The following is a 26,229-nucleotide window of genomic DNA, read 5'->3' on the forward strand; positions in this document are numbered from 1 at the left end:
TGTTAAAAAAAAAAAAAGAAGAGAATGTTGTAAGGAAAAGAAGAGAAACAGCTGCAGAGTTTTAACTCAAAAGTTGCTGGTCTACGGCAAAGTAGGTCCTAATACAATTAACCACTCCTACTCCACATGAATAGCTACTGAACTCTCTTGCACCATCTTCTGTCATGTATTTAAATAGATGAATGCTTGTGGGCTGGGGCTGATGATGGCATCTATTTCAAGGGCCTTACGTTACAGTTTCTACAGCAAGACAGCTAGCCAGGAAGTTGTATGACATGACTGCCTTTAACCAACAACAGTACCTTGTTCTTCAGGGCCTACAAGGATGTTTAGGCTTAAATTTGTTATACTGAGTCACACTTACTTAATCCCATTAATCTTTGTAACAATCTAGAAGTTCATTATTGGTGAATAACTTTTAATTTTCTACTGTGAATGACCCTCATTCCATTCTCAAATATACAGTGTTTTTTGAGATGGCTATTGTGTTAATCCTGCTTTAGGAACTTCCACACTAATAATAACTTAACCTAAAAAGCAGTTATGAAAAAATGTTACAAATATAAGCATAAAAGAATGAATTAAGCAACAGTTTCACTTGGTACTTTTATTTGGGAATAGAGCTTTTTATATGGTATCTTCTAAGATAAGAGATCAGCTGTCTAAAAGGAAACACCAAAATATTGTGAGAAACAGCTGATAAAATACTCAGAATTCTTTTAACTCTGAAAGCCCTATTATATAATTTCTCAACTAGTAGGCAGCACTCAACATGCACTCTAAAAATTTTGGCCCAACTAGCAGACAGAATTTGTTCTTAAAATTTTATATTTCTAGGGCTGCCCAGGTGGCTCAGCGGTTTAGCGCCTGCCTTCAGCCCAGGGCATGATCCTGGAGACCTGGAATCGAGTCCCACGTTGGGCTCCCTACATGGAGCCTGCTTCTCTCTCTGTTGGTGTCTCTGCCCCTCTCTCTCTGTGTCTCTCATGAATAAATAAAAATCTTTAAAAAAATTTATATTTCTATAATCCTAAGAATCTTATTTTAAAAACAATCAGCAATATAATTTAACATCTTAATCCGTGTGACCCTCTGATTATTTTGCATGTAAACTAAAGGAACCTTACAACAGAATGAAGTTTAATGAAGTAATATGTGTAGTAAATATAAGAACTTAAGTTTATAGCCACACTCAAATTTATAAGATATCATCACTTTTTTTCATTTTAAACTATGTTTTAGAATTCTCTGCAGAATTTTAGCTCAAATTTACTTGAGATTTCATTTCATTCCAAGTTCCAACTTTTGGATACAAATTAAAATAACATAAATAACAGTACATTTGTTCAATCAGGCACACTAAGATACTTCTGTGAAAAATTTTAACTATTCCTGCTTCCTGAGGACAGAAAGATTGCCACCACCATGACTAATAAGCAATTTTAGACACATTTCATTCAACACAATCATTCTAAAATTAGCTGAGATGAGACAGGCTTGTAAAAGTGTCTGGAATTCTCTTTTCAGATTAGCAACATTTGTGAATCTGGGGAACCACCCAGCACATGTGTCTAAAAATCATTACATCACCACTTCAATAACAACAAAAACAAACTCAAATCTAAGTGGGGTAGTAGAAGGAAGGGGAATAAAAACTTTTAAGGAAGTAGGGTAAATAAGAAGTGACACAGTTAACAAATGCCATAAAATGAGAAATCTTCAAGCTACAACATGAGTCAAAGCAAGCAATATTAGGCAATGCATTTTAATTAGCATAACCATGGCAGAAAACCATCTGGCAAATAGTTTAGACAAAGCAAAAAAGGACTGCAATCAACAAATACTTATTGCTCCAATATTAAATTTTAAGCCATAATTCAGAAATGTGAATGTAAAAAAATAAAACTTCTATTATTGCTAATGAAAATTAGAGTATGTTCTCAGTAAATTTAGCTTGATTCTGAACTTTTTTTGCAACTAAATACTAATTTAGAAACTCACTCATTTTACATTTTTTCGTAGTTCTTTATCATATGCATATCTATATTACACATGGTAGTATAAATGAAAAAAGTAGAATCAAAGGCCAATATGGTGTCTACAGATGCCTGATGGAGGAATCCGAAACCTGCAAAAGCGTCCTGGGTATTTCATTTTGTAATAAATTCTGGAACTTTTAGGACTTATGACAGGGAATAAGTGACATTTTTTTAGAACAACTTTTCTAAGAGCACCAATATACTATATCCCTAGCTCATCATATTTCCCCAGCCACCCCCACCCCCGCCCATAATCCCTTTCCCCCCTAAAAGAAAGGGTGGTTGAGATAGCGGGTTACAGGCCAATTTAACTGTTTTTTATAATATCACAAAAACAGAATTCATCTCTTCAAAAAGCTGCTCTTTTAAGTACAACTTATTTCCTAAACTGATATTTGAACAGAGTCCACCTTCCCAGTCACTCTTGTGTCTTTTCCTATTGGTTTAAGTAAGCTCATTGTTTTCCTTACCTTAACTACTCTTAATTTTCTATTTTCCAAACTTCCTGAAGGCTCTTTTCATGTAAAATTCAATGCTACATTTTCCTGGAGACATCTCTTCACTAAATGTTGGAAATTTTGAGATTCGTAAGTTTTGAATATTAAAATTGTGGGACACTGTTCTCTTCATCTGTAAAATACATAAGATTTAAAAAATTTTGTACAGCACTATATACACTGTAGTATTTTATCACCGCTTCATGGTAAACTATGCAACTTAGAAATATATGTTCTCATTTAGGCTGCTACAAATTTCATATTCTTTTATTTATTTCAATAAATTCTGTGTCATTCCTTAGAAGGCCCTTCAGGGTGGGGTTTTTTTTCCTTCTATCAAAGGAAAGTAATTATTATTGACGTTTTGCTTTCTAACACACTAGCTTTTAGTAGATAAGAGTTCAATTTTTTGATTACAAAAAGTGATCCTGATAGGCTAAAATACATAAAGAGACTACTAAACATTCTCTTTAATATTGGTTAGATGAACTTCCCTATTTAATTAGCCACAAATACAGAATTTTATTGAAGGTGATGTGGCTACACATGACAGAAGCAGATATATTTCAGCATAGCTCTCCTTGAGCCTCAGAGTCCCTAATCCAAAGATTTATAGCTGCTAATGACACTATGTGTCCAAGGTAGGAACTTGCCAAATCTAGTAAAGTCTACTTCTTATCTCACTGTCTCTTCACATCAGCACTGCACTATTTGGGGGGAAAAAATGAACCAATAATTTATGTACTTGAAGTAATGTTTATAAAACATTAGTAGTACTGGTTCTTGAACCAAATATACTATTAAAAGGTTATATTCTTGTCCTGATGGGAGAAAGCAAAATAGTGCCCAAGTGTCTCTGAAGAGTATTACAGCCTCCAGCATTCTACAAAGCCCTCAGTGCACTATCCTCCACCAGCCCAATCCGTCCGCCAACTCCCTAAGATAGCTGAAACTTCTGAAGCAGGAAAAGGTGTAAGTATGAGACATTGAACTACCATTTATTTTTGTTAAATATGCCTGGGATCTCCCATACTCTACTTATTAACTACTCATCATACTCTTGAAAACAACTAATGTAGACCTAAACGTGTCTGACTGAAATTAAATGTAAGTGTTCATTAAATTTTTCTCAATAAGTATATCTAAATGCAGCTGAAATTATAAGGATACCTGAAGTTTCTTTCAGCTTTAAGAACTGTATTACAAACAAAAATATCAGTTAAGTTCAGGTTCTTCAGGGTCCTGGGCAAAAATATTTTACATGACTATTAAAAATTTTGCATATTCAATCTTCATTATTTCTTATATCCTTAAGAACAGTATATAAGATGGAATACCATCTTTGGTCAAAGCATACTATGATTCTAAAATGCTATGCCATGTTATTTTAGCCTTGCAAAAGGTATACTGAAGCACCACTATTCAAGGATCTCAAATTGAAGTACATTAAAGCTATTCTTATCTATAGAATAAATGAGAATTTTCAAGTGTTTTAAATCAACTCAAGCATTATAATTTAGTCTGAACAAAGAGATTCAGTACCACTGGGTTTAAATATAAATATTCTATAAAACTTTATGGTTTAATTTTTTAAAGATATATTCAAAATTCCGGTAGTCACACAGTATCAGTATTTGGAAAAATTTACTTTTGCAATATTTGGAAATATAGATCATTTTAGGATAGCAATCTGGTATAAACTATGTATAAGGAATTTCATTAGAGAGAGAAGAAGTATAGAAGATAAATGTTTCAATTAAATCTTTTGTATGTACTTAAATAGTACCTTTTTTCAGTGGATTTCAAAATACATTATTACTGCAGTTGATGATTTCCTTACGTGCTGTAACTATTCACTCAAGGACACAGGAGCAGAACTGCTGACTTTTTTCAACCACTCAAATTAAAGCCATGAACAAAATCATGACTTAACTACTCAAGTCTCTTACTCCATGCTTTAAATGGGAAAAGTTTGTTGCTCCTGTTTTGTTAATTTTTTTTTTTTGGACATTTTACCTGTTTATCTCTGGCATCTGCATCTTTGAAAGAAATGCAAAATTTAGGTATTCTAACACCAGTAAATGTTATTATCAAAATGTATTATATAGTTTCACAATTCATAATCCCTATTTCATTTGAGTATATGAAATAAAGATTGGGGGAGGGAATAGAACCTTGGAAGCTTGGAGAGTAACAAAAATGAATGTGGGAAAGTAAAAAAATCAAGTGGAAAAACCCAATAAATAAAAAATCATATTCTTATTAAAATCTTGGGAGAAAAAAAATTAGTAAATTTAAAGCAATCTAATAACATGCCAGTCATTCACCTTTTCTTCAAATAAAAGTAATACAATTAAAATGTACTGGCTAAACGGGAGAAATGATTATGTTTTTAAAACTTCCAAGTTTTAGAAAACATTTAAGAAAGGCTATTTCCTCTTCTCAAAGTTCATTTCAGCTTATCATTTTGTAATGTTCAATAAACGAATAGATTAGAAAATGGTAGGTCAAATAGTTTAAATCCTGAGCAAGAAACGTCTACACTTGTATTTACTTTGCTTATATTTATTCATAACAGATAAGATAAAAAATAAAGCTATATTTTAAAAAAAGTGCTTACAATTGTGATCCAATATTAATAAATACCAGTTTGGGTATTATCAAGAGGTATTTAATACCACAGAACTTATGGGAAACAGACTTTCAGGAAAAAAACTGCACAAGGTACCAAGAAATTCTAGCAATTAAGTATCCCTCTTTGTAATTTAAAATGGCCATGTAAGACATCTGAAGTACTCCCAAAGCATGGGTTATATTTTTATATTTAATTTAAAAATACAACCTAGGAATACTTTAATAACTGGCTCTTATGTCCAACTGTTATAAGTCCAGTGCTTGTATTAATCTTTTATTAAAGAAAGTAAAAACTGATTAGGTTACTATTTAGATATCTGGGGGGAAAAAAGTCACCAAGAATATTTAATAAAATATGTTATTGAATACTATTTCTATGTGAACAGCATTGTTGCTCTGGCAATTAAGAGCAGAATTATGGTTTCCTGACTCTATAAGGACATAGTGTCAAAAGAGGGTCTGTTGGCCAAAAAGGTCTCTTTAATGTGAACACTAAAGAGGAGCAAGACAAGTTTTCTGTCTTCTCCTCCTCAAACAAAAGAGGAGAAAATGGATGTGATTGGAATCAGATCTAGGTTGGGATCCTGGCTATGTGGCTCTGAGAAAACCACTCAAAATTCATTAGATTAAGTTCCTCATTTATAAAACAGCTGTTAATTTTATCTGGTAACCTAGTTATTAAGACTGCTATAGAGGTCAATTGAGATAATGTACCTTAAACTACTTTATAGGCCACACAAGAGCATTTAAGCAGGGTTTCTCAGCCTTGGCACGTTGACCAAGTGCCATATTAGGCTGGATAATTCTTGGCTTGTGGAACACTGTTTGATACATTGTAGGGTGTTTAGCAGCATCCCGGGGTCCTTCCCACTATTTGCCACCTGCCACTTGTGACAACCAAAAATGTTAACAGATGTTGCCAAATATCCCCTGGAGGGCATATTCATCCTGGTTGAGAACCATCAAGACTTTCCTTTCTCTTTTCTCTCCCTCATTATTTTGTACAGTACTGGCTACACTGTTCACTACATGAGTTTGTATGTGTTATTAGTGCTTACTCATAAGACATGGATTAAGACTATATTGCCATTTGCCTAAATACTTCTGATTCAAACATTTAAAGTAATCACAGCTTCATAGTATGTATGTCTAAATGTTGCTACTTCTTTAGTCAAAATAATATGCCCCTAAACACAGTACCTTTCAGCATGGAGGTGAAATAATCTCAAGTACTCTGTTAATTATGCATGCAGGCCATGACTCAATTAACGAAATTGCTATGTGAGAAATAGGTTAAACTCTTTTCCCTGAACAGTAATAGTGATGATGTTATAAAATAAATCACTTTGAAAAAATAAAAATTAATCTAATATAAAGTGGTTTTATACAAAGTACCTAAGAATTATATTATGTTTTATGCATATTTATAATTTATACAGATTTTATATGTATCCTAGTTCCTAGCCATGGAAGGTCAATAATAGTTGGTTCATTTAACAGGCACATATTTATTAAATACTGTGCATGAGGCCCAGTGCCAGACAGCTGCTGATACAGTCAATAATATATAATAAAAACATGGTCTGTATTCTGTTTTCACTTTACTGGAGGAGAAAATGACCTCTAGGTATTCAACTACGAAACAAAACTATTTTAAAAGCACAATCACGGGCAATGCATAGCCCTGAGGAATTTACCCAAATCATACCCATAAATGTGTGTGGGAAAACTGTGTATTTCTTTACGGGGGAGAGGTAGAGGAAAACCCAAAGCAGACAGAGTAATAAATGATTAATTTTGATGACATACATTTGTTGTCTGTCAAAAACAGTGATTGAGATTTATCTATGAAATTATCACCATAACAAATAAATGCAATTTACCAATTTAAGACATTGAAGTACCATGTGCTAGTTAGGTATAAAAACATGTAGTTTGCAAGAAGATTCTCTTGATAACATACAAGAATCACAACTGACCATGATTCTTTGGCAAGATACCATGCAAAACAGCAAATCTCTTTTACTTTGTTTCTATTTTCTAGGTTAAGGCAAAATGTTATTTAGCAATTCTCTTTTCCTAACTTCAAATTTCACTTGCTACCAACAGAAAGAGGCTTGGATAGGAAGTCTCAAAGGAACCCCAAAAGTAGAAATTAAGGAAGGAAAGGAGCCAAGAACAGTAAATATTTTAAATAGTTGTTTCCTTTTTCTGCTGGGTGCAAATAAAGTCTTGGTTTAGCTCATCTCACTTAAAAGCAGGGAGGAAGGTGATAAAATTCTAGGCTAGTATTTTCCCTTCTGAGAAAAGGTTTATTTTGCCTTCTATGCTACCCTCATTTTTGGAGATTTAAGGTATCCTGTTAAGTCGGCTTCAGTATATATAAATGTAATACCTTTCAATCTGTCTCCCTAATCACTGCATGCAAGGTATCTATTTTTATGTCCTATAACAATTGGAGCAAGAAGCATTTTATAAGTACCAGGGATCATTATTCCGGTCCCACAGCTATTAGACCAACTCAGGTGGTCTATGATACCTGATATGACGATCTCAGGGACATCCAGAATGTTGCCAAATGAAGCAGTTTTACGGTGGCCCCGTTTAGGCTTGGAATAGGCTGCAAAAACATATATATACAGTATACATGCAAACAACCACAAACAGTAACACAGAAAACGATTAACTACAAAAACAGAATAATTTTCAAATAGTTATGTTAATACTTCATGCAGAATGGCATGCAGAACTATCTAACTTTTCATCCATGCTAAGAAAAGGCATGATTTAGGAGAAAACAAACTATCAATAAAGATTTTCACATACTGGTTTTAATTAGCAGGGGGGGAAAAAAAAGGACAGAGACAAAGCTGCACGGTAGTCAGGAAGCTAAATTTCAAACATGGGAAACAATCTACCTAAGTGGAATCACTGATAAGCGATGGAGGGCTAGGATGAAAGTGGGAAGGGAGACAGGAGTTAAAAAGAAATAAGCCACCATATTTGTTTTAATTACACAAAGGAATATATGTTCAAATGAGATGTTTCTTGAAGTTGCTATAAAGTGAAATTTGTGATTAAATGGTAATTATTGAATCAAAGTACGAAACATATATGCTTTTGTAAATAAATATTTACATACACTTCTATTCAGCTGAATATTTGCTGTAGTTTCCAAAGGTCAAAGTGCATTCCCATTAAATGTGAACAGTGTTAAAAGCTGGAGAATACGAATCTTTCAAAGTAAGACAATTCATTAAAAAAATCTGAACTATATAAAATTCAGTGGATGTTCAACAACATCTGTTCCACATTTAGAGGGTAGGATAATTTAAATATATGTGGTTGTTTTTAACCTACTGAAGTATCACTTCTGTACAGAATAATTATAAACCAGTACCTGACCAGAAAAGATATAAATTATAAAACCACTTTAGAGCATTAATCATTATTTAGCAGATCTAACTTGAATGACATCCCTAAAGTGAAAGGTTTCCCAAGTGTGAAGATGTGTCACTGTATACACTATTCATCTAATGCTATACTGAGATGCCCTCACTCCACAGAAAAACACTTGTGACTCAGAGAGTAGGAGGGCTTGTTAGTGGCTGGTAAGCTCCATTCAATTTGATCATTTATGAAGATCCATCTGTGTGGCAAAGACTGCTAGTCCCCTGCCAATCTCTATTCTTCCCCTCTTTCTTAGCAACAGCACACTGACTTTACCCAGGACAGCAATGTTCCTACATAAAAGATCACAGATCCATTTTTTCCTTGCAGCCCCATGTAGCCATCTATTACTATGGCCAAAGGCATCTCTATGGAAGTAGATAGGGGAAACTTCTGGTAAAGATCCTTGAAAGAACTTGGGCATGTATCCTATGGCCTTCTAATTTTCCCCTCTTGCTGCCTGGATTGTGGATGTGATGACTGAAATTATGATAGCTATTCTAGAGCACAAAATAACCTTGAAGATGGAAGCCACACAATAGAATTGTGGCCCAGAGACAGAGGAGCTCAGCTGTCTAAGATCAGAGAGCAAATTTCAAATTTCTCTATGTGTGAAAAACAAAGCTTATGTGTTAAAGACACTGCTATTTTGAATATTCTGTTGTAGCTAGCCGATTCTAATGCTAATATAATCAGTGTTCATTATTAGATGAAGACAAGTACAATATGATAGTCTTCTGGGAAACTTCTTTCTGAAAAGAGCTCCACAAAAAATGACAACATTCTATTTAGAAAAAAAAAAAAAAAACAAATGAGAAAAAAAGACCTAAAAAAACTCCAAAGAAACCTGGTTAGCTAAGTTAAAAAATATACATACTAATATACATGAAAATACACATGTATACATATATATGGTTAAAAGACTAGAAGTAAAGACACAAAATTGTTAAGAGTTTATCTATTAGGGGGAAAATTAAGGAAAACTGGTTTTTGGTTGTTTTTATTTCCACATTTTCCACAAAAGAAATGTATTTACTTTTATAATTAGCTCTCCTCTACCCCTGGAAGAACTGGAACAAAAACAAATTAAACCAGCATTACCTAGCTAAAGACTGGCTAGAAAGGTTGTAATTCACTCAGGTAATAAAATATATACAACTGACCATTGAACAACATGGGTTTCAATTGCGAGGGTCCAATTATACATGGTTAAAAAAAATACAATATAGTGTTGTTAATGTATTTTCCTTATATTTTTAAAAAGATTTTATTTGACAGAGAGAGGGAGGGAGAGGGAGGGATTACAAGTAGTGGAAACAACAGAGAGAGAGGGAGAAGCAGACTTCACGCTGAGCAGGCTCGATCCCAGAACCCTGGGATCATGACCTGAATCAAAGGCAGACGCCCAACTCACTGAGCCACCCAGGTGCCCCTATTCTCCTTATAATATTCTTAAGTTAAGTTCTGGGGGAGTCATAAATTACATATGGATTTTCTTTTTAAAAAAGATTTATTTATTTTTTAGATTTTATTTATTCATTTAGAAAGCAAGAGAGAGTGAGTGGAGAAGGGACAGATGGAGAGGGAGAGAATCTTAAGAAGACTTCGCGTCAGATGCTCAACTGACTGAGCCACCCAGGCATATGTGGATTTTCAACTGCAAGGCAGGTTGATATCCCTAACCCCTGTGATGTTCAAGGGTCAACTGTAATTGTTTTTGTGATAACCAGTCCTTCAGTAATTAATCATTAATCATTTAAGTGAAAAAATGAATTCAAATACTAGCTTTTCCAAGATTGAATAAAATTACCATGATCTTTTAGATAACAATTAAAAGAATTATCTATACCAACTTGGCTATTCTTGCTACTAGAAGGAAGAGGAACACACAGTATGGCCAAATCATATTTGGATCTAGAGTACATTTTTCTGCTAATTTCAAAACAAAATATTTGCTATTATTTGAAGTCAGCACAATTTCTAGTACAATCACTAAAAATCTGCTGAAACATTCTAATTTTGGCAAGATTTCAATTTCCTACTTAAATTTTGACCTCATGTTTGAGGTGAAAGATTTATATTTAATAAAAATATATTTTATGATCCAAATAATTTTGTAAGTTATACTTGCCTTATTTGGAATTGGAGAAAAACATACAAATTATGGCTAGAAACTTAGAAAGTATATTGTAAGCCTACTTCCTGCTTGAAAAAAATTTATGACACAAAAAACCTGACATTCCCACTACTGAAACTATAAAACTTTTATTTCCACTTCTCTTTAGGTTTTTGTTTCCTTTTTACCTGTGGTTGCAGCAATTCTGGCTTCTATTTCAGACATGTCAGCACTCATCCTCTTGCCCTCGGAGGTTGGGGGCAAGCTCTCCACGCTACTTCCACGGGAAGCTCCCAAGCTTAAACGTCCTGATTCACTCTGTTAAAATTACAAGAATTACTGAAGCTCTTTAAATTTAAAACTCCTGGGCAGCCTAGGAGGAGGAAGATATCACCTAAGATTCTTATGGGTTCTGTTCTGTTCTGAAAAGGAAGTTTTAAGGGAGAAGGAATTATAGGGGTTAAGGGAAAGCAAGCTACAGATGGCTGCCTTTAAGAAAGGGCAGTCACTGGAGTTGGGAGTTAGAGGCTACAATTATTAGTTAACTTAAATGCCTCAGGTAAGATAAATAAAATTACTACCTAAAATACTTTTTAACCAACAACAGCAAAAAAGATAATAAATCTGAACAATATGAAATGATAGATTTAGGACAAATTCCTTTAACTGGGTAGCAGAACCAGTTTTTTTTAGCACTTTACATTTTTAATCAACCATTAAAGCTAGGGAATATCACAGGGAGGGAGTTGCGCTATTGGCAAAGGCAGCAATCATCAGAAGGGAAAACAATTTGATTGTGATAAATGGTAGGAGAATCTCATTTTATGTCTCTATGGTTATCTGCTTCAGGAACAAGATTCAGCATTTGTATAATGGAAGATGACAAACAGTTTCAGTCAGTATAAAGTAATGACTACTAGTAAGGTCATCATATGATTTTACTTTTAGTAACAAAACAAACCTGTTGCTTTGCCTGGTTTTTCAACAATTTTGATTCTAAGCGCTTAATAGTATCATTTGTGGCAGGAACTTGCTCCATATTAGTGTCACTTTTATTACTGGTATTTGTAGAAGCGATGTCCATGAATGAGCCTAGGAAAGCAGAAATATTTATGATTACAAATTGGGAATTATATAGATGCTTTGTTCAATAATATGTAATTTAAATTCTTTTCTAAACTAACAAGATATGAATCGAAACTAAGACTTTTCAAGCCAATGAAGATATCCACACTCTTTCTTTCTTTCTTTCTTTCTTTCTTTCTTTCTTTCTTTCTTTCTTTCTTTCTTTTCTTCTTTCTTTCTTATTTATTTATTTATTTTTTATTTATTTATTTATTTAAAAGATTTTACTTATTTATTCATGAGAGACACAGAGAGACAGAGAGAGGCAGAGAGAAGCAGGCTCCATGCAGGGAGCCCGACGTGGGATTCGATCCTGGGTCTCTAGGATCACGTCCCAGGCTGAAGGTGGTGCTAAACCACTGAGCTACTCGGGCTGCCCTCCAAACCCATTTTAAATGAAACTTAAGGATAGCAGAAACAGGGAACCAAAATGCTTAGTCTTCTAAAGTCAAGGGTGACTGTAAGGTTCTTAGTCTGAGCTAGTAAATCAAAGTGGCTATTAATCAAGATGGGGAAGACCATGGGAAAACTAAATTTGAAGGGTATGTCAGGAGCTTAGTTTGGAATATGTTAAGTTTGAGTTCCTGGGCAGCCCGGGTGGCTCAGCGGTTTAGCGCCGCCTTCAGCCCAGGGTGTGATCCTGGGGACCCGGGATCGAGTCCCACATCAGGCTCCCTGCATGGAGCCTGCTTCTCCCTCTGCCTCTGTCTGTGCCTTTTTCTCTCTGTGTGTTTCTCATGAATAAATAAATAAAAATCTTTAAAAAAAAAAAAGTTTGAGTTCCTATTAGACATCAAGTAGCTGGATATATGAGTATGAAGTTCAGGCCAGGGATGAAGCAAAACAGCAAATAGATGATATATAAAACTATGATACTGGATGAGATTACTGAGGAAATGAGGGTAGAGAGATAAACAAAAGAGCCTTAATGACCGAGCCCTAGGCATGCTGACATGTATAGGTTGGGAAGATAAAAAGTTACCAGCATAGGAAACCATCAGAGAAAGTGGCCAGAGATAGAAGATGGAAACCCAGGCTCATATGGTAACCTGTGGACTAACTAAAGAAAATACTCTATATAAGGAGAAAGTAATGAACTGTGTTAAATGTTACTGAAAGCCAAAAAAGATGAGAACTAGGAGCACTTGGGTGGCACAGTTGGTTAAGCATCTGATTCTTGGTTTTGGCTCAGGTCATGATCTCAGGTCTCAGGTCATAAGAACCCAGGTCAGGGCAGCCTGGGTGGCTCAGCAGTTTAGCACCACTTTCGGGCCAGGGTGTGATCCTGGAGACCTGGGATCGAGTCCCACTTCCCACGTCGGGTTCCCAGCATGAAGCCTGGTTCTCCCTCTGCCTGTGTCTTTGCCTCTGTGTGTCATGTGTGTGTGTCTCATGAATAAATAAATAAAATCTTAAAAAAAAAACAAAAACAAAACGACCCAGGTCAAGTCCCTGTTTATGAGGAAGTCTGCTTAAGATTCTCTTTCTCCCTCTCCCCCTGCCCTTGCTGTACATGGTCTCTCTCCTTCTTGCTTATTTAAATAAATAAATCTTTTTTTTTTTTTTTAAAGAAACAATGAGAAGTGAAAATCATTTCAATTTAGTCATGTGGAGACAACTAGTAACATTGACAGGGGTAATTCTGGAGTAGTAGTATATAAAAGCCTAAATGGACTGGGCACTAGAGAGAATGGGAAGAGAGAAGCTAAGAGGATGGAAATACAGACTATATATGCCTTGGGAATGAATGATTCCAGTAGAAAGGCTAAAACTGATGATGCAAAAGACCGAGGGAAGAACTGCTGGGAAGAGCAGATGGGATACACTGCATAAGTAGACAAGCTTGCCTCTGGTGAGGAGCTCAGCCATGGTAACAGAAAAGAATGTAGAGCAGATGGGCACAGATAACGGCCGGTGTGCAGATGTAGTGGGGGAGCTTCTGGAAGCTACCTTTTGATCAATCCAATCTTTCAAAGAAATAGGCAAATAAGATCAGCTGAAAGTGAGGAGTGAAGAGGAGATTATTTGACATTTGAGGAGACAGGTTAAAGTATAAAGTTAAGTCACCTAAGTGAGAGGAGACAGACTAAATTATAGGACAACCATGTAGCATCACTAAATCACTAAGGTGTTTGAAGACAGTAAATACGTGTTGTCTCCAGCCACGTGCACCCATACTGGCATAGGCAAGCAAAAGCAATCGTCAGATTTTTTTTTTTTAAAGATTTTATTTATTTATTCATGAGAGACAGAGAGAGAGAGGCAGAGACACAGGCAGAGGGAGAAGCAGGCTCCATGCAGGGAACCTGATGTGGGACTTGATCCCAGGTCTCCAGGATCACGCCCTGGGCTGAAGGCAGATGCTCAACCGCTGAGCCACCCAGGCTGCCCCGCAAGTGTCAGATTTAACCACTTGTGGTTAATAGCCAAACAAGCCTGAGACAAGAAATTAGAATAACTGGAATTAAGTGAAAGGAAGGCTCTGAGAGAACTGGAGCTCAGTGAAAAGATGGAAAGATCAAAGGACTGAAGGTCACAGTACTTAAACAGGGAGAGAGTCTGGAGGTGGTGGCAGAAACAAATCATGGAATTTCAGAGAAGTTCACTTTAGAATTAGAGCAACTTAAAGATTTTCAGTAAAGATGGAATTTGGTAATAACTATTAAGCCAGCTCAAAGTAAACGTAATTATTTTCGAGGTTGGGGAAACAGATCAGTAAAAATAAAATCTTAATAAAAATGCTTAAAAGGCCATATATTTTGAAAAGCACAATTTTTCTAAGAGAGTTATCTCTACTGTCTTTTTTGATGTTCACATACTACGGATCCTTAGAAAACTAAGGAACTTTGAACTAAAAACAAGAGTTCTTAAATAAGAGCTTCTACAGGCTTTTCTACAAAAGACCAATAAGTAGGGTGAAATACGAAGAAGAAACACACTGATTTTTACATTTACAATGATTTCTAATATTATTTGATCAAGCCGTTATCTGTGTAAAAATGATTTTCTTTCAAATAAAGAATGACATTCCCAGCAATACAATATTCCATCTTTTTATATTTAACTATGCAAGAATTCTAATACTTGGAAGCAGGTCCTTAGTAACTCTTTAATCTGGATACCTTCATGAAGAATGATGCACCTGGAAACCCAAACTGCAGTCAATCATATGAAATGAAGAAATTAAAATGCAAATGGAGACATCATTCATTACCTCTTGATTATAATTTCATGGGAACAGAGACACAAAAAATTAGGTTATTACTCTTCCAATCTATCCATTTACCTGTACTGGTGGCAGAGTTGCTCTGTCCTTCATCTGAATACTGACAAGGATACTGTAATGGTTCATCTGCTCCTGGAAAGTACTATATATGAAAAAGTAAATCACAATTTAAAATTTCTTTAACGCAAAATAAATCCTGTGAGAATTAATTTGAAGGATACACATTATTATTTTCTTGTCCTGAGATGTGAAAGTAGCAAAGATACTGCTTCATTTTCTCTAAGGCATATACTGAATTTGTGGATACATATACTCAGTATATGCCTTAGGTTTTTGGTTTTACAAAGATGGTGATAATGTGCTACTCTTTTGTATTTCACCTGTGATCAATCCCATGTATGTACTTAAGTATCTATTTTACACAGAGCCTAGACAGTTCTAAAGAACACAGCTATATTTTTCTAGAGGAACATAGGTAATATAATAGTATCATTCCTTATAATTATATAAAATGTATTTATGTTCTGCTGATACAAACTTCCAAACTATTGAAATTACTGTCAATCTGACAGTTGAGCTTGGTATGCCATAGAATAATTGTCAGAACTAATATTTTGAATATCAAAAATAGATTATGGCTGTTCCTCTATAAACTGGAGATATAATATTGGAAATTTTTGCTGGGCAAACATTAGAAATTAGGGGAGAAAAGGAAAGGTTTTCTTTTCAAATCAGACAAAGCACATGTAAGTACAACTACAATCTGAACAATTTTTATATCCCAATGTTTTAAGGTATCTCACTATGGAGACGAAGTAGATTTCTTATGAATGTATCTTTAGGGCCTAGGATCCTATGTATAGCTGGAATTCACATATGATGGTAAGTTTTAATCAGATTACTTCAAGCTTGGTTTGCCTAAATCATTTTCAATAGAATAAACAAATCTCTAGCCATATAGGAAATCTATATGTAAGGAGATTGAAGGGTTCTTCTACTGAGCAAACTGTTCTGAAATTCAGGCACTTTCATAAGTATGTGAACTTTTCAAGTCAAAGTACCACTTGATAGATTTTATTAGTGCACCCAAAACTAAAGGCCTAAAATTATTCAAGTAATTCTCAAAGTGTTTGTTTATAGACTAAGAAATTTTGATAATCATTTGAAAGGGTTCTTCTAAATTAAAAAATCCTATCTATAAATCCTAGAAGTTTAACATTTTAATGGCAAATGAAAAGCTAAAACTGTGCAATGAAACACCAGAAGGTAAAAATCATTTAAACAAATGTGCCTGGGTATACAACCATTCTACTGCCCTGCATAAATGACTCCTTGATGAAGATCTGTACTCAAGAAAATTTAAAATTTAGGTGGCAAGTATTAGAGTCAGAAAATACCTAAGTCCTATCAAGACATCTAATTCAGCTTCTTAGAATACAGAGAGGCAACAGGCCCTCAAACAAACGCATTTGTCTACTAAGTTAAGCAAGAGGAAAAAGCAAGTTCAGAAACCAAGTCTAGTTATCTTTCCATTATAAAGAACTTGATTTTTTTCCCCAAAATAATGTTTCCTCCTCTGAATATGAGTAATAAATGCCCATTCGAAACTGGACAAAATAGAAAAGTATAAAGCAGAAAATAGCAATAATGTCTCTTCACATTAAACCCCATCCAAACTCAGTATCTATCAAATTCCCCTAAATCCAAAGTCCCTCAAAAGAAGGATTATACCCGCATCAAATGAGTCATTATTTTCACAATTTCCTCCATTGAAGGGCGCTGAGAAGGATCTTTAGACCAACAACGAGTCATCAGGCTCTCAATAGGCTTAGGTAAATTTTTGATCAGTGGTGGTCGAGTACCTAGAATTGAAAATTAGAGGAGGGGGAAGAATGTATTTATCCAAAAGAATGGTATAAAATTTTTATATGTATTTCCAACACAGTACTTATCTTATAGATCTTGTAATTTAAGATTTTGGAATAGTGAAGTACTTTTTGTTCTGTTAACATTGTATTTTCATAAAGGGGAAGCTACACCTTTTGCAAAGTTAAAATAAAATTTTCATGTGCATTATAGTAAGAGTAAGATAGAAATATCTTATTTATTTATTTATTTTTAAAGATTTCATTTATTTATTCATGAGAGACAGAGGGAGACAGAGAGAGAGAGAGAGAGAGAGAGAGAGAGGCAGAGACACAGGCAGAGGGAGAAGCAGGCTCCATGCAGGGAGCCTGACGTGGGACTTGATCCTGGGTCTCCAGGATCAGGCCCTGGATGGAAGGTGGCGCTAAACCACTGAGCCACCAGGGCTGCCCCCTATCTCATTTATTCTAAACTTTTTCCTGTAACAAATAATAATGGCTTAGTGGGTACTTCATTAAAAAAAATTAAATGGTGGTTTTAAGTAATCTTACCTGAACTATATTTTCAGATTCACTGTAAAACTTTCAAATGTGTTTGAAAAATCCTCTTTCATATCAGGAAAGCCATCAACTATGGTGTTATACTCAGTGACCTCTAAATAACTCTTTTGTCAGTGGCAGACCTTTTTGGCTGCTGTGAATCCATCATTTCACAGCCAGAAAACTGTCAACTTTTGTGTAAATACTATAGTGAGGTTCCTAACTTAAAAAAAGCCTTTAATATTATGAAGTCTTTGTAATTTTACCAACAAGTTAGCTCTTTTATTCCTTACTTTACCGAGTTGATAATTTACTGACAATTGACAGAAAAACACAACAAATTGTCTTAGTCATTACTCTAGCATTCTCTACAATGACATTAAAGGTAGTAAAATGAAAAGTAGTACAGGAAACCAATAAAAACACTTAGGATTACTCAGATAATGATACTGTTTGACAAGTCTATGAATGATCTAGTTAGGTAAGTATTTTATGATCTGTGGAACAGTGTATTAAAATGCCAAAAAAATTAAAATGCCATAATCACAATGATTATAACCAATTGATAGAAATTAAATAATAGTGAAATAAAAATTAGGAAGGTTAAGCAACTTCCCTTCATGAAGAGTTTATTTTCCCAAATCAAATGTGAAGTAACTTGATTAATGAAGAACATGTATTCTAACATCCTGAGTGGTTAGAAACATCACAACTACATCTCTAAAAGGAGCAGGAGGGATATAAGGATACTGAATTCATAAATCAATATAACTTAAAAATATGGGCATTGGGAGTCAGAAAGATATGGATGTGAATCCCAGCAATACCACTTACTAATCTGGTGACCTTGGGCAACTTCCTTTCCCTCTCTAGGTCTCGGTCTCTGTAAAATTGTAAAATGAAGCAATAATAGTACTCCCCTTATAAGGGTGAATGAAAAGATTTTAAAAAGAAAGCATATGTGAAGCGCTATGTTCTGCCTTTATGAATAGCTGAAGTAACAACTCTTATTATCTTTTACTCCCTCAAAAGAAAAGGTTATATCTCCTTAATTATCTGAACCTAAGATTTTATTAATTTAATTTAAAAATTTTATTTTCTCCACAGAGTCCAATCTGATGTTTCTCTATCCCCTGGAGAAAGCCAACCTAGGTACTTGGCTCTGGCTGTCTACTGATGGCTTTTCCCTAATCAGCAGAATCAGCAGACCTCCTCAGCCTTGGGCAAAGGATGGGACCACTCTCACCTCTGCCCTCCTTGATTTTGGGGGGAGAGTAGGAGACTGATGACAGCAAAGTATTCTGGTAACAAAGAACTGGATATTTTAATATTTGGGATAAATGGTCTTCTTTAAGGTAGACGCAATTTTCCAGACAGAAAATATACAAAATATATTAAAGAAAAACTTCATTTTACTAACCGTTATGAACAGCCCACATGATACGGAAAGCTGGGCCACCAATCTCATCAAAGGGTTTCCGACGTGTTATCACTTCCCAAAGGATAATACCCCAGCTGAAGACATCACATTTTTCACTGTAATTGCTACCTAGAGAAAAAGGTGGTATAATTTCAAGATTCTTTTTCTACAACTGCTTTCATAAATTTTTAACAGCACTGTGTACAAAAACAGGAGGACACAACACACAGAGCTGGGAAATTACTCTTTCCTAAGTACCTTATGTCTCTGCAACAAAACATTTACTTATGAATTAAGTATTAATAATGCACTAAAAAAACACTTTAGAAAGCTGGACACTTTCTACCTTTTCACTGAGAGGCACAGGATTTATTTTTTATTTACTCAGACTTATACTTTCTCTAAGGTAGAGTATAAAGCATTTGTACTTTCCTTTCTGCAACTTTTAAATCTTAAATTTTCTTTCCCCATTCATTCTCTTGATGGAACTACTCTATCAAGGCAGAAGAAATTTCTAATTTAATGTTATGACTTTCTTCTAAATATCTGGCAAGATAAAATTCTTAATTTGTAAACTTAACAGTTGTAAGCAGTGAAAATCAGATAACAAATTTATAGTAAACAGATTATGCTGCAAAATTTATAGGATCACTAAATTGGGTGAATCAGCCCAATAAACAGCCAAAAAACCCCAAAAAACCCACTGTAAGAATGAACAATGATTACAGTGATAATTACATATGTACGTAGCATGTGTACTTCACATGCACTAAGCAGTCTACTGTAAGCATTAAAATGATATTACAATCTAATTTTGGTTTTAGGTGCTGACATCTTTCAGAAACGAAATCTATATAGCCTCATAGTATGAACTTTGCTACTCTAAATACTAAAAATAACTTCTCGCCTCTTTGTATAAATAAATCTTTTTGCTTTTCACACTATAGTAAAACTATGTTAACTCACAGGAAAACATTTTAAATGAATAGTTTTAAGCCAGTGTATTCTACACATGAACTTAAAAAAGAGACATTATTTAGTTAATTGTATAATTTAACATTTGCTAGTTCATTCACTTTTTAATTGAATTTTAAAAAGCAAAATAGCTCTACTCAAGTGACCAACTGCATGGTAAATTTCTCTCTCAGGTGGCTAGAAACAAAGAAACAAAATACTTTAAATTTGCCAAAAATAAAATAAATAGGCCATAACCAGAATCTGATACTAAACATATCTGAATCTTCTGGACGGTCATACTTCCTAACATACAAATCCCACATCTTTAATCAACTTTTCTCATTTAAAATATAACTTAATATTTTCATACAGAAACCTGTTATGAAACTTGCAGATCTCTCTTTTATAACTTGAGGTACAGAGATGTAAAAGAAATTAAACAGAAGTTTATCAGTTACTTGCCTTTCTTAGTATTACATTTAAACCAAATTACCTGCATTCCTTCTAAGGCATGCTCATTTAAACTTAGGCTGTCAATTTTTAATTGCTAGGAAACTAATACAAAGCACAATTGATTCTTGTTATTCTTGGTCTTTATGTTCTATACAGTTTCTGTGACGACTGGACTAGTGACTGCTGAATCATCTGCTCGTAGGTGCAGTCAGGGTTAGGTTCCTATGAACCTTAGTGTCAACTGATCAATATATAACCTTGTTTTATTATGTGTTTCTGTTTAAGATACTTTATTTAATATGTATTGGAGATTCATTAACATTGAACTCATGGAACAGCACTATAAATCATGCCTGAATAAAGATTAGCCAGCACATGTATTTTCTAAGACATGTCACAGCCTTGTTATAAATAGGAACACTAGAAAGCACTTCAATGCTGCTTCTGGAGGCCATCTTAAACAGTGAAATCACCAACAAAAAGCACATAAAAAAATAGAAAAAAAAAGCACTAAGTAGAGAGCAAAATAAGAAGGCAGTGTGTTGTCTTATTCCTCAGTTAGGAACATGTGTTGATGACTCAAAATTTTTCCCTGCTGTATATGGCTGCAAATAACCATGAAAGCACCAAGAATACTGGTTTTAGGGTTAAAAATAGTCAGGTTTTTATAACTGCAATTGGTGGAATATGAAAATGAGGATTGACTGTATATATACTTGAACTTGCATAGAACACTGCTAGACAATACAAATTGCTATTAAGATCTAGGGCTATATTTGTTTACTATCTCCTTAGACTTTACTACAGTTGACCAGTGAATACTGGTTTGAATTACAGAGGTCCACTTAAATGCGTATCTTTTCTTTTTTTTTTTTTTTTTTGGGTAAATACGGTACAATACTATACATGTATTTCCCTTACTATTTTCTTTTCTCAAATTTATTTTAAGAATACAGTATATAATACATATATAAAGTAGGTGATAAACAACTGTTTATGTTATGACTAATGCTTCTGGTCACTTAGTAGTTAAATTTGGAGGAGCCAAAAGTTACATGTGTATTTCCAACTGTGTGGGATGGTCAGTGCCACTAACTTTTGCATTGTTCAAGGGTCAACTGTATATGCTTTATAATATGTACTATGCAGAAATAAAACTGTGGAAACAGCATAAAGCCATAAACACACACCGGATGTACATGGAGTAAGAAGGCAGATTATCAATCGCAATATGATTTTGTCATTTACCTTCAAAAACTTCAGGTGCCATCCAAGCAGCACTCCCCTTGTTATTGGTCATGTGTGTCTGAATGTCACAAGCTGTACCAAAGTCACAGATTTTTAAAACTGTCCCCCCTGCAACCAGCAGTAAGCTGTTTACAAAAAATCAAAAATAAAGGTTGTAAGACCAATACTTGATTCCTACAATAAAAGAAGAGACATTTGTGGTAATAGAAATGGTTAAGCACAATGTCATCATACAACTTCCAACCAGTTTCCTGGTCACTCTAAGAGCTTAATGGTTCAGACGAATATTTGTAAAAATTAAATGACCTTAACCTAGTTCTCTTGGGACCAAGACTGCTAGACCAACAGTTTGATGTCTCCATCTCTATCTCCATAATCTTTCCTGATTATACATCTCTCTGGGACAAAATAAAACATAGGGTCTAAAAAAAGTCCTATCAGGTAAACATTATATGTCCTGAAAGGGAAGTAGGTGGATATCAATACCTTTGTAAATCACTTGCCCCCTAAACTTAATCTACCTATCGCAGTGTTTTTTAAGCTACAGGCAGAAACCTACTCATAAAATCTAAATCTTAAAAATCTATATTTTTTTAAGATTTTATTTATTAATGAGAGAGAGAGAGAGAGAAGCAGAGACACAGGCAGAGGGAGAAGCAGGCTCCATGCAGGGAGCCTGATTTGGGTCTCAATCCCAGGACTCCAGGATCACACCCTGGGCTACCCTGGGCTGAAGGCAGATGCTCAACTGCTGAGCCACCCAGGAGGGATCCCCTAAATCATAAAAATCTATATCAGAGATCTGGAAACCTAGGTCACAAAATTGATTCAGTAGACTATAAAAGCATTTAAAAAAATAGAATAGAAAATATCAAAGTACATCACTAGTAAAATGAAATACTGTTTGATGTATGTTGTTTTAGTCTTATACACATTAGTATGTAAACATGATAGACTGTGAAGTATCTCTTATTATGGATCATTGTCCAAATGTTTATAAACTATTTTGTTTTTATTAACCTTATGGTGAACAGAAATGAGTCGTTAGATTAACCTAATGTTGCCTGACCCCATTATCTGCTCACTGACCCCATTTCCTTTCCCTCCTGGACATAAAAGATTTTTTCTTTTTAAAGATTTTACTTATTTATTCATAAGAGACAGAGAGAGAGAGAGAGGCAGAGACAGGCAGAGGGAGAAGCAGGCTCCATGCTGGGAGCCTGACGTGGGACTCGATCCCCGGTCTCCAGGATCAGGCCCTGGGTCGAAGGAGGCGCTAAACCGCTGAGCCACCCGGGCTGCCCAGAGGTTACATTTTCCAGACTTGAGTAGTTAGGTGTGGCTATATGACCATTCTAGTCAATGGGTTGTAGATGGAAATGTACTTTGCTTTCAAGCCTGGCCATAAAAATCTCTCACATACATATATTCCTTTTCCTTTCCTCATATGCCACTGAATGCAGAGGATTTTGAACTACAAGACAGAAGGAGCCTGGGATCTTGAGCCACCAATGTGAAAACTGCTCACTAATCAAAAACATTCCTTTTGGACATCATATGAGTAAAAACAACAACAACAAAAAACTTGTACTTTGTAAAGCCATGATATTTCAGAGCTTATTATAACAGTGCCACTCTAACCAATATAAAAAAAATATAAGAAATGGTATAGAAATGGATGTAGCTATCACAAAAATCTAATATATTTGATATTAGCCTAGCACTAAGCAGCAAAAAAAGCTGAAACTGGAAAAGACAGAGATTCATTAGTGACATGGTAAAACATTTGGTAAAATTTGTCTCCTATGATAATTTGTGGCCTTAAAGGACTGGAAAAGTTGGCTGCTTCTAGACTCCAAATAGCAGGAAAGAAGACTGACAAAGGCCCATTAAGACTCAGTACTGCAGCAAAGAATAAATTAAGAGAAAGTACTTCCCACTAAAACTTGACGGCTTCAAGGTGCCTCTACTCAGTTGAGAAAAAGCAGTGTGGCCAGAAATCAAATAAACCAGGTTCAAGATTCTGTCTAAAAGGAATTATAGTAATAGTTACAGGTACATGAAATGGACAGGAACCAAGGAGATCACAAGCCTACTTTTGAGGAAATTAAACTGCCAAAGGAACCACAAATTCCTAATTAAAAGTTTTTGATTGTTTTGAGTCTTACAACAATCCTCAGGACCCCAGATCTACATAAGCAAGGTGCGGGTTGTGAAAACCGTACAAACTCTGAGGAGAGTATATGCCAATACCCACATCTGACATGGTATGAAGAATGCATTAAGAAGGAATTTACTAAAAGGTGAAGCTTGGAGTCATGACCAATGGATAAGGGAGTTCCTTTCCAAGGGCTGAAGCAAGGTTTGATCAAGACCCCTTTCACAAATCCTGGGCAGAGGGACTAGACAATGCCAAGACTTCATCCCTATAGACGAGTAACTGTGGTACACTTCCACGCTTTCCTTTTCCCAGTGGAAACTTTTACTGATTATCCTGTCTTTCTGTTATTATGTATTGTGTGAGTTGGAGAGGGCAAGGTGACAGATAACTTGTCCTTTTAATTCATTTGTTTCCAAACTATGGGATGCTACATTTAGACCAGCTGGAGGACCACATGTCATCTTGAAATGCTTATCCTGGACAGTGAATTGGATGGTGACTGGAAGAGCCTTTGGGATGTTTAACTGGCAACAGTTAAGTGGTTCTAACCTGTGGTTAGAGGAGTAAATACTCTGGGTAACTGGGACTGGCCAGCTGCTCATAAAAGCCATCTCCTTCTTCCTCTGGGGGCATACAAGACATTTCCTAACCCCTCTAGGAAGTTACAGTTCTAAGATTGAATTGTGGCCACTGATATGTGATTAAAGGGAGGGTCACTTCTAGACCTGGCTCAAAAAACCTCTCATGTGATCTCCATTCTCTTTATCTGCTGGCTAAATGATTAAGTTGCCAAAGCCCTGGAGGATGGCAGAAGTACAAGATGGAGGAAGCTTAACTGGGTCCTTGAATGACAATACGGAAGATCATCTGCCAAACAGGAACAACTGTTTTGGATTTCACATGCACAAGCAATAAATTTCTACTGTGATAAGCCCAGTATTAGCTACAGCAGCTGGTGTTAAAACAACTAATATTCTTAGCTATTATGATTCCTTTAAAGAAACTGATACTCAGAGTCGTAGGTTTTTTAATATCCCAATGTAACTTATTACTACTATAGAAACTGGAATCAACTTAAGAAAGTATTAAAAGAACTATAAAAGTAAAAGACAATTTTTATTAGCTTATTAAAAGAGTTAAACATTTAAAAATAAATATGTAACTCACTTTCTATATCATTACCTAAAAGGCTTACAGTCTTCAGGGTTATTCTGTAAACTAGTAGAAATAATTATTTATTTTAAATCCCCTTTAACCACCTTCTCTTACATGCATAAATGTATTTTTGTTTTATACAGTCAACTTTTATCTTAATGTGTTTCACCATTCCTTCTTGAATCTTATATTTGTCCTATGCAATCATTTTCTTTCTCCCCAAATACCTTCAATTAAGGTCCATTTATAGTAAATTCTCTCAGGTTTTGTTTCAAAACATCTTGAATTTGCACCCTTCTCCTTAAAAAATAATTTAGGGCAGGTACACTTTTTTTTTCTTAGCTCTGTGAAGTTATAATTCCAGTTTTCCAGCTTCCACTAATGGTGATGGAAAATACCCTTCCATCTGTCAATCCTTTGTAGGTAATCTCTTTCCTGATTAGCTGATTTAAAAATCTCCCTTTTGTTTCTGTTGTTCTGTAGCCTCACTAACATGTGTTATAGGGTAGATTTCATTTATCCCTGTTTAGAAATCATCTTTGTTCAGAAAATTCCTGGTCAGTCCCTCCTGAATTATACTCTCTCCATCTTATTTTCTACTGTAGTTCTGTATTGTTAGTCCTGTCTTTCCTTTCCCTGCTCCTTAATCTATCATTTTTCTCCTTTACTTATTTGGTTGTGTTGCATTCTGGGTAACTGCAGATATATCTTATAGCTTGCCAATTCTCTTGTCATGTATTTCAGATCCCCTATTTAAAATTTTTAATTATTCCTAAATGTTGTATTTAGTCCTTTTGGTCATTTTGAGTAATTTATTCCTTGCATATTTTAATTCTTTTTTGGGTAAATAATATAAGCATATTTACATCATATTCCAAATGTTTGGAGTCTAAATATTTGAGAGCTTAATTCTGCTTTGTGTTATTTCTGCTGACTTTTACTCATGGTAACTTGGACCCTTATGGGTGTGGTAATTTTTACTGTGGCTTCATATTTGATTAATTTTAATCTGGAATAATTAAAGGCCTGGACTGAAAGCACAGGACTTTTAAATGGGAGTTTCATTACTATCAGATGCCCTGGGACACTACCAATCCCAAAACACTTTTATTGTCTTGTTGGGATTTTCTTAAGTGTGCAAGTAGGGCAAATCCAAACTCACAACAAGAGGGGAGATCTCTGTTAAGAAATAAAAGTTTGCTTAAGTAAGAAAACTGGTATTTTTTTCTAGCCCACTTTTAAGTTGTTCCCTCTGGGAATACTAAATTTATGGAGAGATCTCAGTTCTGCTATTTTTCCTGGTACAGAACAAAAGACTTATCTCCAATTACACAAGAGCCATT

General features: G+C 34.9%; 1 protein-coding gene across 2 annotated transcripts in view; it reads right to left on the minus strand.

Moving 5' to 3' along the window:
* The window catches only part of MAP3K7 (mitogen-activated protein kinase kinase kinase 7), a 70,440-nt gene that overhangs the window by 19,683 nt on the left and 24,528 nt on the right, over positions 1-26,229 (minus strand). The window contains exons 6-12 of one of the 2 annotated variants that reach the window (XM_026002883.2): positions 21,571-21,695; positions 18,913-19,041; positions 16,819-16,949; positions 15,148-15,229; positions 11,698-11,828; positions 10,925-11,054; positions 7,710-7,790 (exon numbers count right to left, since the gene is read on the minus strand). In XM_026002883.2, coding sequence (XP_025858668.1) covers positions 7,710-7,790; positions 10,925-11,054; positions 11,698-11,828; positions 15,148-15,229; positions 16,819-16,949; positions 18,913-19,041; positions 21,571-21,695 — 809 coding nt within the window. The remainder of the gene's footprint in view (positions 1-7,709; positions 7,791-10,924; positions 11,055-11,697; positions 11,829-15,147; positions 15,230-16,818; positions 16,950-18,912; positions 19,042-21,570; positions 21,696-26,229) is intronic. The other variant, XM_026002884.2, reaches the window with a different exon arrangement.

Source organism: Vulpes vulpes, chromosome 1 (genome assembly GCF_048418805.1).
Source record: "Vulpes vulpes isolate BD-2025 chromosome 1, VulVul3, whole genome shotgun sequence".
In the NCBI taxonomy this organism is placed as follows: Eukaryota; Metazoa; Chordata; class Mammalia; order Carnivora; family Canidae; genus Vulpes; species Vulpes vulpes.